At 36.3% G+C, this 14,283-nt stretch overlaps 1 protein-coding gene across 1 annotated transcript in view; it reads left to right on the top strand.

The window, feature by feature from the left end:
* Window positions 1-14,283, top strand: part of ntrk3b (neurotrophic tyrosine kinase, receptor, type 3b) — a 146,526-nt gene that overhangs the window by 58,930 nt on the left and 73,313 nt on the right. Inside the window, exons 4-7 of the mRNA XM_051900980.1 lie at window positions 3,839-3,907; window positions 11,439-11,593; window positions 13,031-13,173; window positions 13,261-13,402. Of these exons, the coding sequence (XP_051756940.1) occupies window positions 3,839-3,907; window positions 11,439-11,593; window positions 13,031-13,173; window positions 13,261-13,402 (509 nt within the window). The remainder of the gene's footprint in view (window positions 1-3,838; window positions 3,908-11,438; window positions 11,594-13,030; window positions 13,174-13,260; window positions 13,403-14,283) is intronic.

The following is a 14,283-nucleotide window of genomic DNA, read 5'->3' as shown; positions in this document are numbered from 1 at the left end:
TTGTAAGTCCACAAGACCGAAAGTGCATAGAAGTGTGCCATTTGGGATTCAGCCAATCGCACATGCCTATAGACTAAACACGTAATATGCATGTGCATGCCGTCACCGTTTTCACAGATCTGCGTTTTTGTTATTTACACGGAATGATAACGGTCTCATATTCAAAAACTTGCACTTTGAGACTGTTTACACGACACCGTTTTCAACTAAAAACAGAAAACTTTTTATGCTTTTTGGCCTTTCATTTACACAACAACGGCGTTTAGGTGGCCCGAAGACGCAAACTTTTGAAAACGGGTTTCAAAGTGCAAGTTTTTGAAAACGGTCTCCGTGTTAACAACAAAAACGCGAATTTGTGAAAACGATGACGTCATGCACATGCGCAATACACGTTCAGTCTATACTGTTTCATCGCCATCTAATGGCCTGCCAGCAGAATACAGCGTTTTTAGTCATTTTCATGGATTCGTATGAATGGAGATCGTTTTGACAATGGTGTCGTCTGTACGCGGAAAACTCAAAGGAAAAGCTTCTCCGTTTTAAGCATATCGTTGTCGTGTAAATGTACCCTTTGAAACCGGTTTTCAAAAGTTTGCATTTTCAGACCCCTAAAACGCAGTTGTTGTCTAAATGAATGGCCAAAACGCATAAAAAGTTTTCCATTTTCAGTTAAAAACAGTGTCGTGTGAACAGCCCCTAAATCTCTGATTAACATTGAAAAGATACCCTTTTATCGTGTTTCGGCGTCGCTTCACATCTGTTTAGGACATGTGTAATATATTGATTTATTTAATAATATCTGTGCTGAAAACAGTTGTGCTGCTTATAATTTTTGTGGAAACCATGTTTTTTATGAATAGAAAGTTCGAAAGAACAGCATGTATTTGACAGAAATCTTTTGTAACATTATAAATAAATATTTACTGTCACTTTTGATCAGTTAAATGCATCCTTGTTGAATTAAAGTATTTATTAAGCAATTTGTTAAAAAAGTGTCATTGGCCTCAAACTTTTGAGCTATAGTGTGCAGTCATTTTATTGAAAGTACAACCTTTGAATCATTGAGCCAGATACCAGATACTATATCATCTTTTTTCGAGTTTACCAATAACAAACTTATGTCTTCTCTTCTAGAGGAAAGATAAGGGCTATTAGTTCCTTCTGAGTGCTTCCTTCAATGTATTATTTCATATATTTGAGTCAGGCTGAAACAGACCTACCCAAGGTTTCAGGCCATGGACCATTTATAACCATATTTTCGACAGAATCTAAAAAAAAATGCATTAATAAAAATTATCGTATTACCAATTTTGGCCAAATATTGATGCTTGATATGATTTAAGTTGAATTACAGAACTTCAAATATCAGTTCTGTGACGTCTGCTCCATTTTTTCCCTCCATATCATGAATGTCCATCTTTCTTTATAACCAGTAGATTTATTTTAATACCCCCTACCGCATATCATGCCTTCAGCTTTGTTGGTTAAAAGCCATTTACAAGTCCCAGACCACCTCTTTGTATTGAATTTGTTGGCTTTTAAAACCTGCAGTCTTTCATTGCGTCTACTGAATTTGTAGACGGCGAACTGCTCAAGTTCTCTTTATTGATTTGGCTGAGCGGCCCCTGCAGCTGCTCCTTTTCTCTCAGCTCCTCTTGGCAGTGATGGAGGCTCTCTCTGATTTCCTGTTGCATAAAGTCCTTCTCTCTTATGTTAACTCTTTCGTTAATGTTGTGTTTGACAGAACGTGTTCACTGAATTAGTATCTGTGGAACACTTTCAATAAGTATTAAGGTTTGCGGGATTTTTATATATGAGATAGACTTTTAAAATGTACAGCATTTGTCAGTATTTGACAGTATTCTATTATACACTGAAAAAAATATATTTTTGCTGCTTGTTCATTTTACTTTATGTTTTTGAACGAAGTCTCTCATGCTCACCAAGGCAAAAATACAGTAAGACATTTTTTTTTTATTTTAAAATGTATTTGCATTTTCAGCATCATTACTCCAGTCTTCAGTGTCACATGATCCTTCAGAAATCATTCTAATATTCTGATTTGATACTCAAGAAATATTTCTTATTATCAAAGTTGAAAACAGTTGTGCTGCCTAATATTTTTGTGGAAACCATGATACATTTATTAAGGGTTCTTTGATGAATAGAAAGTTCAAAAGAACAGCATTTATTTGTAACATTGTAAATGTCTACTGTCGTGTTTGATCAATTTAATGCATCCTTGCTGAATAAAAAAAAAATAAAAAAATTCAAAACAAAAAGTCTTACTAACCCCAAACCTTTGAATGATAGTGTGTGTAAAATGAGTTTACTTAATCCATTTGTGTTGGAACTACATGAACCATTTTTGTTTCATTAACAATCCATTAGCGGTGGATTTTCCCTCATGCTTTGCATAAGGCTGAATCTGGAGAGTAAGTGTTGAAATTAAGTGTCATTTTATGTTTTTTGTTTTTGAGTAATGGAAAAGGCATGTGTTTAATATTCAGGTATGTTTGACATTTAAAAGTGTTCCTGTTATGTTATGTAATTCTTCTGGTTACTATTGTGCTGAAGAGTAGAGCTTGTGTTTAGGTGGCTAAATGTACATTTTACTTGTTGCATTTGAATGCAAACATGTGCTATGTGAGTTATAGAAACTCTATATAAAACATACATACAGTTGAAACACTAATTAAACACTAACAGATCTTTCTGTTTACTCAAAATAGACATAAAATAGGGTTAGTTCACTCAAAAATGAAAATTCTGTCATTAATTACTCACCGTCATGTCGTTCTACACCCGTAAGACCTTCGTTCATCTTCGGAACACAAATTAAGATATTTTTGATGAAATCTGAGAGATTTCTGTCCCTCCATAGACAGCTACACAGCTGACATTTTGATGCTTCAAATAGTTCATAAAGAGATTGTAAAACTAATCCATATGAATTGGGCGGTTTAGTCCAAATTTTCTGAAGAGACTCGATCACTTTATATGATGAACAGATTGAATTTAGGCTTTTATTCACATATAAACATTAATCAACTCACACATCTGTTATGATAAACAGAAGCTCAAGCATGCCTGGACTGTCAGTGGAGGGACAGAAATCACTCAGATTTCACTAAAAATATCTTCTTTGTGTTCTGGAGATTAACGCATGTCTGACGGGTTTGGAACGACATGACGGTGAGTAAATGATGACAGAATTTTCATTTTTGGGTGAACTATCCCTTTAAATATACTGGAATCTACTCAGTATAATTCAGTGAACATAACTAAACAACACTGAGTAAGTTTAACTTAAAATGTATGTCTAAAATAAACAGAGAGAAATTAAATTCCTATAGTCAATTGCCTTCAAAAATCTAAATCAAAAAGCCATTTTATTCTATTCTAAATAATTACATGCTCTGATTATGTAATGTCTCATCAAAAAAAAAAAAAAAAAAAAAAAAAAAAAAACAACTTTGAGGTTTGAGGTGTTTATAAATGTTCATTTGTCTTACCTGAACGTGCTAATTTATTATTTTATGGTCCATATGAAATGAAAATTGACACACTCTTAATCTTAATGTGCTTGATTCATCAGTCCTTAAAAAAAAAAAATGCTTTATTACAATGTACAATTTTGCTTCACCTTTATTTCAGCTGATGAATATCTGATTCATAAGTCATCTTTTTTTTTTTTTTTAATGAATAACCACTCAGACGTCACATTTTGGGAATATAATGGGTTGCAGATCATATTTCATGTTGATTTTATTGCTTCATGTGTTCACAGCTGAATCTTAAATCACTGTCCCTCTTTCTTTTTATCTTTTTTTCACAGAAACCTGTCCAGGAACCCTCTGTCGACACTCTCTTGGCAGCTTTTTCAGCACCTTCAGCTGGCCGAACTGTAAGTTTATCCTGCATTGGTTAAAGGGATAGTTCACCTAAAAATGAAAACCTCATTTTCTTGTTTGTCATGAATATTTGAGCAATCTACATGTACATGAAGTGATGAGTTTGTTTATTGATTGTGAGCGACAACATGGTGCTGTTGTGTTGTGTTTAAAATGACAAAACCATTCAATTCTGGAACCCTCTGTCGACACTCTCTTGGCAGCTTTTTCAGCACCTTCAGCTGGCCGAATTGTAAGTTCATCCTACATTGGTTAAAGGGATAGTTCACCTAAAAATGAAAATTGTGTCATAATTTACTCACCCTCAAGTTGTTCCAAACCTGTTTGAATTTCTTTCTTCTGCAAAAGTAACCAAACAGTTGATTGGCCCCATGATGGACCCCCAAAAAATACTATGGAAGTCAATGGGGTCCATCAACTGGTTTCCGACATTCTTCAAAATATCTTCTTTTGTGTTCAGCAGAAGAAAGAAACTCATACAGGTTTGAAACAACTTGAGGGTGAGTAAATGATGACACAATTTTCATTTTTACTTGAACTATCCCTTTAACAGTATTCCACCAAAGTGAGATTACTATATGAATTCAGTCGCCAAATCACACTATAAACACACCAAGCAACGATTCCTCAATCTATAATAAATCTCAAAACTCTCTCTGCACAGATTTTCTGTGATAAGCAGCACTCGCCTGCCAAATTGGACGCTGAAATCCAGGCTTGATGCTCAGTTGCATTGCTGTGTTCATTAGAAATGTTTTCAGCACATTACTGTCAGCTAATTTGTTTGTGCACCCCCTGCTCTCCCCCCTCAAATAGACTTGTGTCTCTGTCAAATCAAAACTTCTCCAGTGATGAAGCAGAAACACTCTTTACATGTCTGCGAACAATCGAGTTCCTCGTGCTGGTTAATTAAGACATGGCATTGAAATGTATTGGTCTTGTCTGCTGGGAGCCTGACCTCATTTTCTTGTTTGTCATGAATATTTGAGCAATCTACATGTACATGAAGTGATGAGTTTGTTTATTGATTGTGAGCGACAACATGGTGCTGTTGTGTTGTGTTTAAAATGACAAAACCATTCAATTCTTTTTAATTTGACAAGTCCCGTCCTCGTTCTTTGTTGTGGCTGAACACAACTTGCAGAGCCACTGACATATGTCCTGCTTAATTTTTTATTATGCACATTTTTGGCCTTTCATTTCAGAATGTGTTGAGGGATTTCGGGACTGTGTGCAGTGCTGTCTTTTCCTGTCCTGGCTGATGTGGATATTGTGGATGATTATATAAACAACGCATGTCATTTGTCCAAATCTGTCCTATAGGAAATTAGAAATTAATTGTTAACTGTTATGGTGAATTAAGCATATTTACCAGGTGGGGTGCTTTAGAGATCATTTCAGCACAGTTCCAAGATTAAATTCAGTACTAAAATAACAGTGTTCAACTGCACCTCTAAAACATGCCATTATGAGTCAATATTAAAAGATTAACCTGGCTCAAGTACTGTTTTGAGTAATTATTTGATTTTGGGCCAATTACAGGAATAATCTATGAAAGCTTGTTTTCCGCCATGGAATAATACTAATAAAAAAAAAGATTAAAAAAAAGGAAATTTCTTTTTTTCCCCCTTGGATTTCTGAGTTCATTCACCGATCAGGCATAACATTATGACCACCTTCCTAATATTGTGTTGGTCCCCCTTTTGCTGCCAAAACAGCCCTGACCCGTCAAAGCATGGACTCCACTAGACCCCTGAAGGTGTGCTGTGGTATCTGGCACCAAGATGTTTGCAGCAGATCCTTTAAGTCCTGTAAGATGCGAGGTGGAGCCTCCATGGATCGGACTTGTTTGTTCAGTACATCCCACAGATGCTCCATTGGATTGAGATCTGGGGAATTTGGAGGCCAAATCAACACCTCAAATTTGATGTTGTGCTCCTCAAACCATTCCTGAACCATTTTTGCTTTGTGGCAGGGCGAAGTAACCTTCTTCCATTGCTCCGTGGTCCAGTTCTGATGCTCAAGTGCCCACTGTTGGCGCTTTCGGCGGTGGACAGTGGTCAGCATGGGCACCCTGACTGGTCTGCGCTATGCAGCCCCATACGCAACAAACTGCGATGCACTGTGTATTCTGACACCTTTCTATCAGAACCAGCATTAACTTCTTGAGCAATTTGAGCTACAGTAGCTTGTCTGTTGGATCGGACCACACGGGCCAGGCTTCGCTCCCCACGTGCATCAATGAGTCCGCCCATGACCCTGTCGCCGGTTCACCACTGTTCCTTCCTTGGACCACTTTTGATAGATACTGACCACTGCAGACCGGGAACACCCGACAAGAGCTGCAGTTTTGGAGATGCTCTGACCCAGTCGTCTAGCCATCACAATTTGGCCAAGTTTAACACATCAACTTTGAAGACAAAAATGTTCACTTGCTGCCTAATATATCCCACCCACTAACAGGTGCCGTGATGAAGAGATAATCAGTGTTCACTTCACCTGTCAGTGGTCATAATGTTATGCCTGATCGGTGTATCTCACAAGTTTGACCTTTTTTCCCGCAATTTAGATGTAAAGAATTGCAATATAAAAAGTCTGAAGTGCATTCTGAGCAGTTTTGAGATATTGATCTTCAAAGTTTTTGCATTCCATCCTCCTTTATGGATAGACCCTCCTTCAAAGTCAGGGTTGCCAGATGAAAACTGTGATTTTATGCCTGACAACTGCAAGTTATAAACTCACAATTGTGAGGAAAAAAATCTGAATTGTGTGATAACTCACAATTTAAAAAAAGGTCAGAACTGTGAGAAGTCACAATGACCTTTTTTTTATTTTTTTTTTTTTATTCCGTGGCAGAAACAAGCTAATCTGTAAATGTCAGGAAAATTATAATATTCAGACCTGGAAAAGTTGTGGAAATGAATGAAATCTTAATGGAAATGGAAAAGAGTGAATGTAAATCTTTGTAGTTATTCCAGTCGGCTCTTTTGCTATTGTTCCCTTTCAGTCGGTCATGTTCAACGTTACGTCTCTGTTCCCTCCTTCCTAAAGAATCTTTAACTATTAATGATGAATGACTGTGAAGTGAGAACTCATTGGATAAATGTTGTGGGAAACCCTGCTAAAATGGCATCACTAGAAGCGTTTACATGGAGCATTGTATTCCGATTACAGTCGGTTTAAAAGTCCAAAACGAATGAAAATGCTCCATGTAAACACCTCAATCAGAATAAAAATGCCTAAACCGATTCAAATTTCCTTTTCTAATCCCTCCGACAGGACATGTAAACACTTGATCGGATTGAAAACTGAAACTGGAAAGTTTTGTGCATGTGCAATGACATAGAAAGAGTGTAATCATGTATGACGCACGGAACGAGCTGATGTTGTTGTTAAATATAATGTATGACTGTCGTGTCAATCTAAAATTCTCTGTGAAGTGCAAATGCGCACATCAACCTGATGTTTGGATTCATCAGTTGGAATGATTTCATTCTGATGTAAATGTCCATGTAAATGTAGCTACTGTTGTAGTATACATAATATCTTTACTGCCACAAGAAATTGTCAAGCATATCCAAAACAATGACTGTACCAGCAGACAAAATTAAACAGGACATATGCAAATGCTGCAATGTTAAAGGGTTAGTTGTAAGACAATAAATCCAGACATTTAAAGGGATAATTCACACAAAAATGATAATTCTGTCATCATTAACAGACCTTTATGTTGTTCCAAAAGAAATTCTAAAAAATGTCTTGGTTGTTGTTTTCCATACAATGGAAGTCAATGGGCTCCAATGTTGTTTAGACCTCAAAGTTCTTCAAAATATCTTCTTTTGTGTTCCGCAGCAGAAAGTCTACAGGTTTGGAACGACATGAGGGTGAGTAAACGATGACAGAATTTTCATTTTTGGGTGAACTATCCCTTTTAAAAGTCTGGAATTATTAAAACAGTATGCATGATGTGTCCATTTAAAATGACGTTTCAGAGTTCTCCTGTTATTCTGTATTATCTGAGAGTGACATTCACGACTGGCATAACGTGTCATCAAAATGATTTATCATATGGTTAAACTACACTTAAGATGAAAATGAAAACTGCATTGCAATAAATCCAACAAAGTCATTGTCTTCAAGGACACTTAGTAGACAAACATTTGCAGACTTACTTCATTAGCATAAGGTCTGAGTTTCTCCTCTATCTATCTATCTCCTTTTCGAAGGAAGTGACATCAAGATGGGCTTAAAGATTATAGCTCACTATTTTTTAGCCTTTAGTTTTGACAGTATGACTGTTGGGATGACATGACAGTTACTTTGATTGAAAAATATATTACAGAAAATATGTTTTTTACTTAGCTTAAAGGGTGTTTTTTTTCACTCACAAGAACCAACCATTCAGCAAAACATTCATTATTGCCAATTAGATTAAAAAAATACAATTTTTCCATAGATTTTCACAAATGTAGCAGTAGATAAACAGCAATATTTATCTAGTAAGTATATAAGTATATAGTTTTTGATAAATGTTGCTTTTTATCTACTACTACTACATTTGTGAAAATCTATGGAAAAATTTATTTTGTATTTTTTCCTTTTTTGAATCTAATTGGCAATATATACAATTGTGAGATTATAAATTTTAAGATTGTGAGAAAAAGTCAAAATTGTGAAACAGGTATGTAAACTCGCAATTATGAGTTTATACCTTGCAATTGTGTGATATAAAGTCGCAATTGAAAAAAAAAATCAGAATTGTGAGAAAAAAAATTCACTATTATTATTATTTTTTTTTTTTTTTATTCTTTGACGGAAATGAGTTTCCATAATAATCTGTAAATGTCAGGGAAATTATAATATTCAGGCCTGGAAAAGTCATGGAAATTAATGAAATCTTAATTTCTCAATTAAATGTAAATCTTTCTAGTTAATCCAGTCAGCTCTTTTGTTAGTTTTTAAGGAGTGAAATCTCCTGAATGCTTTTAAATGAAATGGATGCTGCATCTCTGCAATGAAAGAAAAGGCAAAGAAAAGAACAACTGGATAAATTGCATTTATTTCCACTGAATATACTTTGTTACCAAACAAATTTGAACTTCACTGAACAAATTGCATGTATTATGGAGATTAATGGTGTAGATTGGTATCAGTTTTGTTGCTGTGGTGCTGTAATAATGGTGTAATCTTCAAAGCTAGATGAGATTCACAGGCATTATTGATTTTCAGACCGAGTGAATCCATCCTAACAGTCATTGTAATATAATATCAGCCTGAGGGTTTGGAAGAAGAATGGAGAATTTAGACTTTATCCTTTAGTGGCTCTCAACCGGTGGGTCACAGGTCTGATCTGACGGGGTCACGGAGAGCAGGGGAAACCATGAAAATACTGAAATTCAGGAGACATTCTGAAAACAAATAATAAACCATATAATACATTTGAATGTTAATTTTTAAATATATATTTTTAAGCAGTTTTGGTAGTATGTTGGGTCTCATCTGAAAAAAAAATTGAAGCAAACCAGTTTAGAGCACTTCCATGTTTTGTTTTATTCTTCAAGTGAAATTGATCCCATTAGATTCAGAAGAGTTTCTTTGCATCTTACAGTTTTGTTTCTCAGTATCTTTCAGGTGCACACGCACAACTAAACCTCATCAGCATGCATAATCATGTTATGGGCTGTCAATCATTGTTGATGATAGTCAGGCCCCCCGTTGGCCGCCGCTGGTTTATTCCTGGCAGCGTAAATGATGCCTGAGTTTAAACTCAAAGCACGTGTAATTACTTAGAAAATGAAACACAACATTTTTGTTGTTGTTAGACTCAACTTCTTGAAAAAACAGTTTCACATTTCTCTCAGAATTAGATTCAAATCACTTTGGCACTTCTCCCTGTCGGCTCATTCCATGTCGTACAGATACATTTGTTCTTGTGGATGACCTGACTCCTGGAGGTTTGCAGAAAGGGATTTGCAAAATAATGAAGGGCTCTGGAAACATACAGTAGTGTATTTTCTAACCCGAGCGTACAGATTAATGGACTAAAGTTTCACGCTGGGATCAAAGCCTGTGGGTAATGCTATACAGTTCATCACTTTGTGAGTGCCTCATCTTTCTTTCCATTCAGCCACTGAGACTGTTTTTCAAGAAGTGAAATGTTGTATTGTTAGTAATCAATGTTTTGTCAGATATCACATGTACCTACAGTATATGTCAGCATAATATGCAGATCATCGAAAATTTAATTAGTTTTAGAAGAGAAATTCTGTTATATATTTTATAATATATTATATACGTAAATATGAATATATAATAAATAATATATAATAGAAGCATGTCCTATCAATGATTATATTTTCTATGCAAATCAAGTAATGGTGCACCTAGGACTGGAACTATATTTTTGCAGTCTTTGCAGAAAAGTTTGCAGTCTGTAAGATTTTTTTTTCTTTTAAGAAATGCTCACCAAGGCTGCTTTTATTTGCTCAAAAATACAGTAAAAAGAGTAATATTGTGAAATATTATTACAATCTAAAATAACTGTTTTCTATTCGAAGATATTTTAAAATGTCATTTATTCCTGTGGTCAAAGCTGAATTTTCAGCATCATTACTCCAGTCTTCAGTGTCACATGATCCTTCAGAAATCATTCTGATATGCTGATTTGATGCTCAAGAAACATTTATTATTATTATCTACGTTCAAAACAGTTGTGTTGCTTCATATTTTTGTGAATTCTTTGGTGAACAGAATATCCAAAAGAGTTAATTTATTTGAACTAGAATACTAAACAGTAAATTATGAGTGTATATGTACACACACACACACACACACACACACACACACACACACACACACACACACACACACACACACACACACATAAAAAATCCACATATATAAAAACACTATACTAAAAACAACAAATATCTGGAAGCTATCAAGACCTGCCTTCAAAAAATGTGTCTAAAAATGTATCTTTCTAGTATTTTGCGTAATACTACATTTACTGATCTCATGTTTTAGTAATTAAATCTACAATGTCACTGCTAGGAGTAGGAAGTATACGTTTTGTGCACTTGCCAGTTTTACAGCTTTGAAATGTAAATATCCATGCTTTTAATGCTGTTTATGTTATACATCATGTATGCGACATGTCAAAAGATGCAGCTGACAAAATGCTCATGTGTGCATTCAATGCATGTCATGCAATGGTAAACATTCAATTAGCAGATGCTTTTTTCAGAACAGGCTACAAAACAGTCCCTCTGGAGCAGCCTGTGGTTATGTGTCTTACTCAAGGGCATGATGGGGATTGCTTATGGATCTCCCCATGTGGGAAACCTACAACCTTTTAGTAATCAGCCTGGGTCACTATTTCACACCACACTGGAGATAGTGTCACAGAACTGCTGTTTTCAACCAGGGCAGGAAAATACTGACAAATTTTGTATGCCCAGCTCTGAGTTAACAGTGGTGTTTGGGGATTGTATAACTACAGTTAGCTGTGTGTTGTTGACGCAGGAGGCTGGAGGGAGTCGTCTTTGACTGCGGCTGTGAGATCCGATGGATTCAGCTCTGGCAGCTGCGAGGTGAAGCCGGCCTGCACACCCAGCAACTCTACTGCAAGAACGGCGCATACAAGATTCGCCTGAGATCAATGAGCATTGCCCAGTGTGGTAAGACATCTTTCTTCATAAATAATACAGCTGTAGGCCAAGCATGCACTACATCTTTTTATATAAGATTATATTACTTGTATGATGCAATGCTTATCTCACATTATGATGCAGTATTGGGGAGAATAGGGTAAGATCTGTCAGTTACAATGTCCTTGTAATGAAGGAAATTGTGCATATTTTTGTCATGCAAACATATTTAGGAAAAAACATCATATACTGATGAGAAAAGCATATTTTTTTCATCCAAAAAAGAAAAAAAAAAGTAAAGTAGAAGTTTAGTAAAGTAACTAAAGCTTTATTTATAGATGTTTATAGCACCTTTTAAAAAGATTCTTTACAGAAGAAATACATCTGTGCATTCACACACACAAAAGAAGAAAGAAAAACATACACATAACAGAAATAATATAATAATAATAAAAAATACAACAATAAAATAAATCAAGGAAAGGCCCTAGACTCAACGAACAAGTTACTATTGGATGTTCAGAGCGATCTTGCTTGAGTATTTTTATTAAACAAATTAGAAAGGTATTTTGGGGCAGTACCAGAAAGACATTTAAAAACTAATAAGAGGATCTTGAATTCAATTATGATACAGTCAGCCAGTGAAGGGATCTGAGTGTTTGGTAACCCAGCTTAAACGCTATTGCTATAATCAAGTCTAGATGTAACAAATGCATGAACAGCTTTCTCATTGTCAGAAGGGGAGAGAATATCACGTACTTTGAAAATGTTTCTAAGGTGATAATATGCTGTTTTATGATTCCTAAGCTGACCTGATTACTGGATTTTAGTGATAGAGACTCAAGATATGGAGCAATAGATGTTCTCTGTGCATCATTACCCATAACAATGACCTCTGTCTTATCTTTGTTTAGCTGTAGAAAGTTATGTGACATCCACAGTTTTATGCTCTCTGTGCAGTCCAGCAGGGGGAAAATTGTATTGGGGGCATCTAGTGCAAGTGAAAGATAGAGTTGCATGTCATCTGCATACTGGTGAAAGGAAATACTGTACTGATTAATTACGCCAGCTAAATGAAGGTTAAATAATAGAGGACCCAAAATTGAGCCTTGAGGAACACCACAAGATATGACATAACGCCTGGAGGTGTAGGTACCCTGAAATATAGTTAGGCATAATATTTACCTACTTTCCCGCTTAGAGGGGAAAAAAAAGGAATAGCTTTGTCTTTACCTTACTAATTGCCATGCTAGCTATAGTTTACTAACTGTTATGCTTTGGTATTAGCAAACAAAATGATCACACCATATACCATGTTAATTTGTTAATTATGGACTAGTGGTATAAAAAAAAAAATAAAAAAAAAAAAATCAATCTCTGTTGTATTTAGTATTTTGCCTTAAACTAGGATTACCATGGTAAATTCTTATAAGGGTGCAATCAAATAATAGACTTGCTCTGATCTAGACCTGCCAGATATCAGCGTTGCTCACAGTAACCTCACTGTGATGGAGGGCGATAATGTGACACTCAGCTGTAACGGCTCTGGCTCTCCGTTACCTGAGGTGGACTGGACTGTGAACGGCCTTCACTCCATCAACACGCACCAGGTGAGCTCCATTCATCCCACACTAAACAAATTGTTTAAACTTATTTTCAATCTAACCATAGTATAATGTTTCTCGTCTGCCCTCCAGTCGAATGTCTATTGGCCCAACATTCACTCCATCAACCTGACGCTGGTCAACGTGAGCAGAGATGACAATGGATTTGTTCTGACCTGCATCTCTGAGAATGTGGTTGGGATGACCAATGTGTCCCTTCAGCTGGCTGTGCTATGTACGTATATTTTACTTGTTACAGGTTTTCATGTCTCATTCTTAATGGTGTTGCTCACACTGAAATGATACATCAAATTATGCAGCTTGGTGAGAAAAGATACGCTGGTACTTTTAGTGATCAGGGGCTGGATTAGTTAAGAATATTTTGTATTCCTAAAAACATTTGGGAATGTTCTTTTTTCCCTAAAGATTGTTCTGAAGACAAAACTTAATAAGATTTTGAATTCTTAAAAAAAGAATATTCTTAAAATTCATTGTAAATAACTTTATTAATGTTAACCTCCATCTCAGACACAGGATGCGTTCACTCTAGCAGCACACACACGGCACATAAAAAAAATGCTATTCCGAGCCAGTCGCAACAAAAATAGTGTGCACACTTAATAGTAATTATCACAGCAGGCAGTGCAAAAAGACAACCTTTGAGGTGTTTTTCATTGAGTTGATGAGTGAGCCTTTGGAAAGAACTGCCATACGGTCAGAAAACAACATACACTTTCAAATTGGAGGGAGACAGCCTTCGCTCCAGCCTTTCTTGCAGGAAAGAAAGCACAGAGCTGATCAAGCATTTACGGGGGTGCCTTGATGGGAAGAACACCAATTAACGAACAGACTCTGCTTCAAGGCAAAAGCTCGCCTAGTAGAGGGGGCTCTGGCCTGAGTGATCGTTTCTACCATTGCTGGTGGTAGGCCACTTCAGTCTGGCGTGTCCTGTGCAATTGCGGTGCATTTATGCCCACAAAGTGCTGCCCCATCCTTGAGAAAGCAGGTCCTTCTTCAGGGGAATTTGCCAGGAAGGGGCTGTCATGAGGAGCATAAGGCCTGTAGATCCAGGTCCAGGTGGGCCAGTAGGGCGCAACCATCAAGACCTGCTCCTCG

The sequence above is a fragment of the Ctenopharyngodon idella genome, chromosome 7, assembly GCF_019924925.1.
Source record: "Ctenopharyngodon idella isolate HZGC_01 chromosome 7, HZGC01, whole genome shotgun sequence".
In the NCBI taxonomy this organism is placed as follows: Eukaryota; Metazoa; Chordata; class Actinopteri; order Cypriniformes; family Xenocyprididae; genus Ctenopharyngodon; species Ctenopharyngodon idella.
This window is presented reverse-complemented; position numbering and strand designations above follow the sequence as displayed.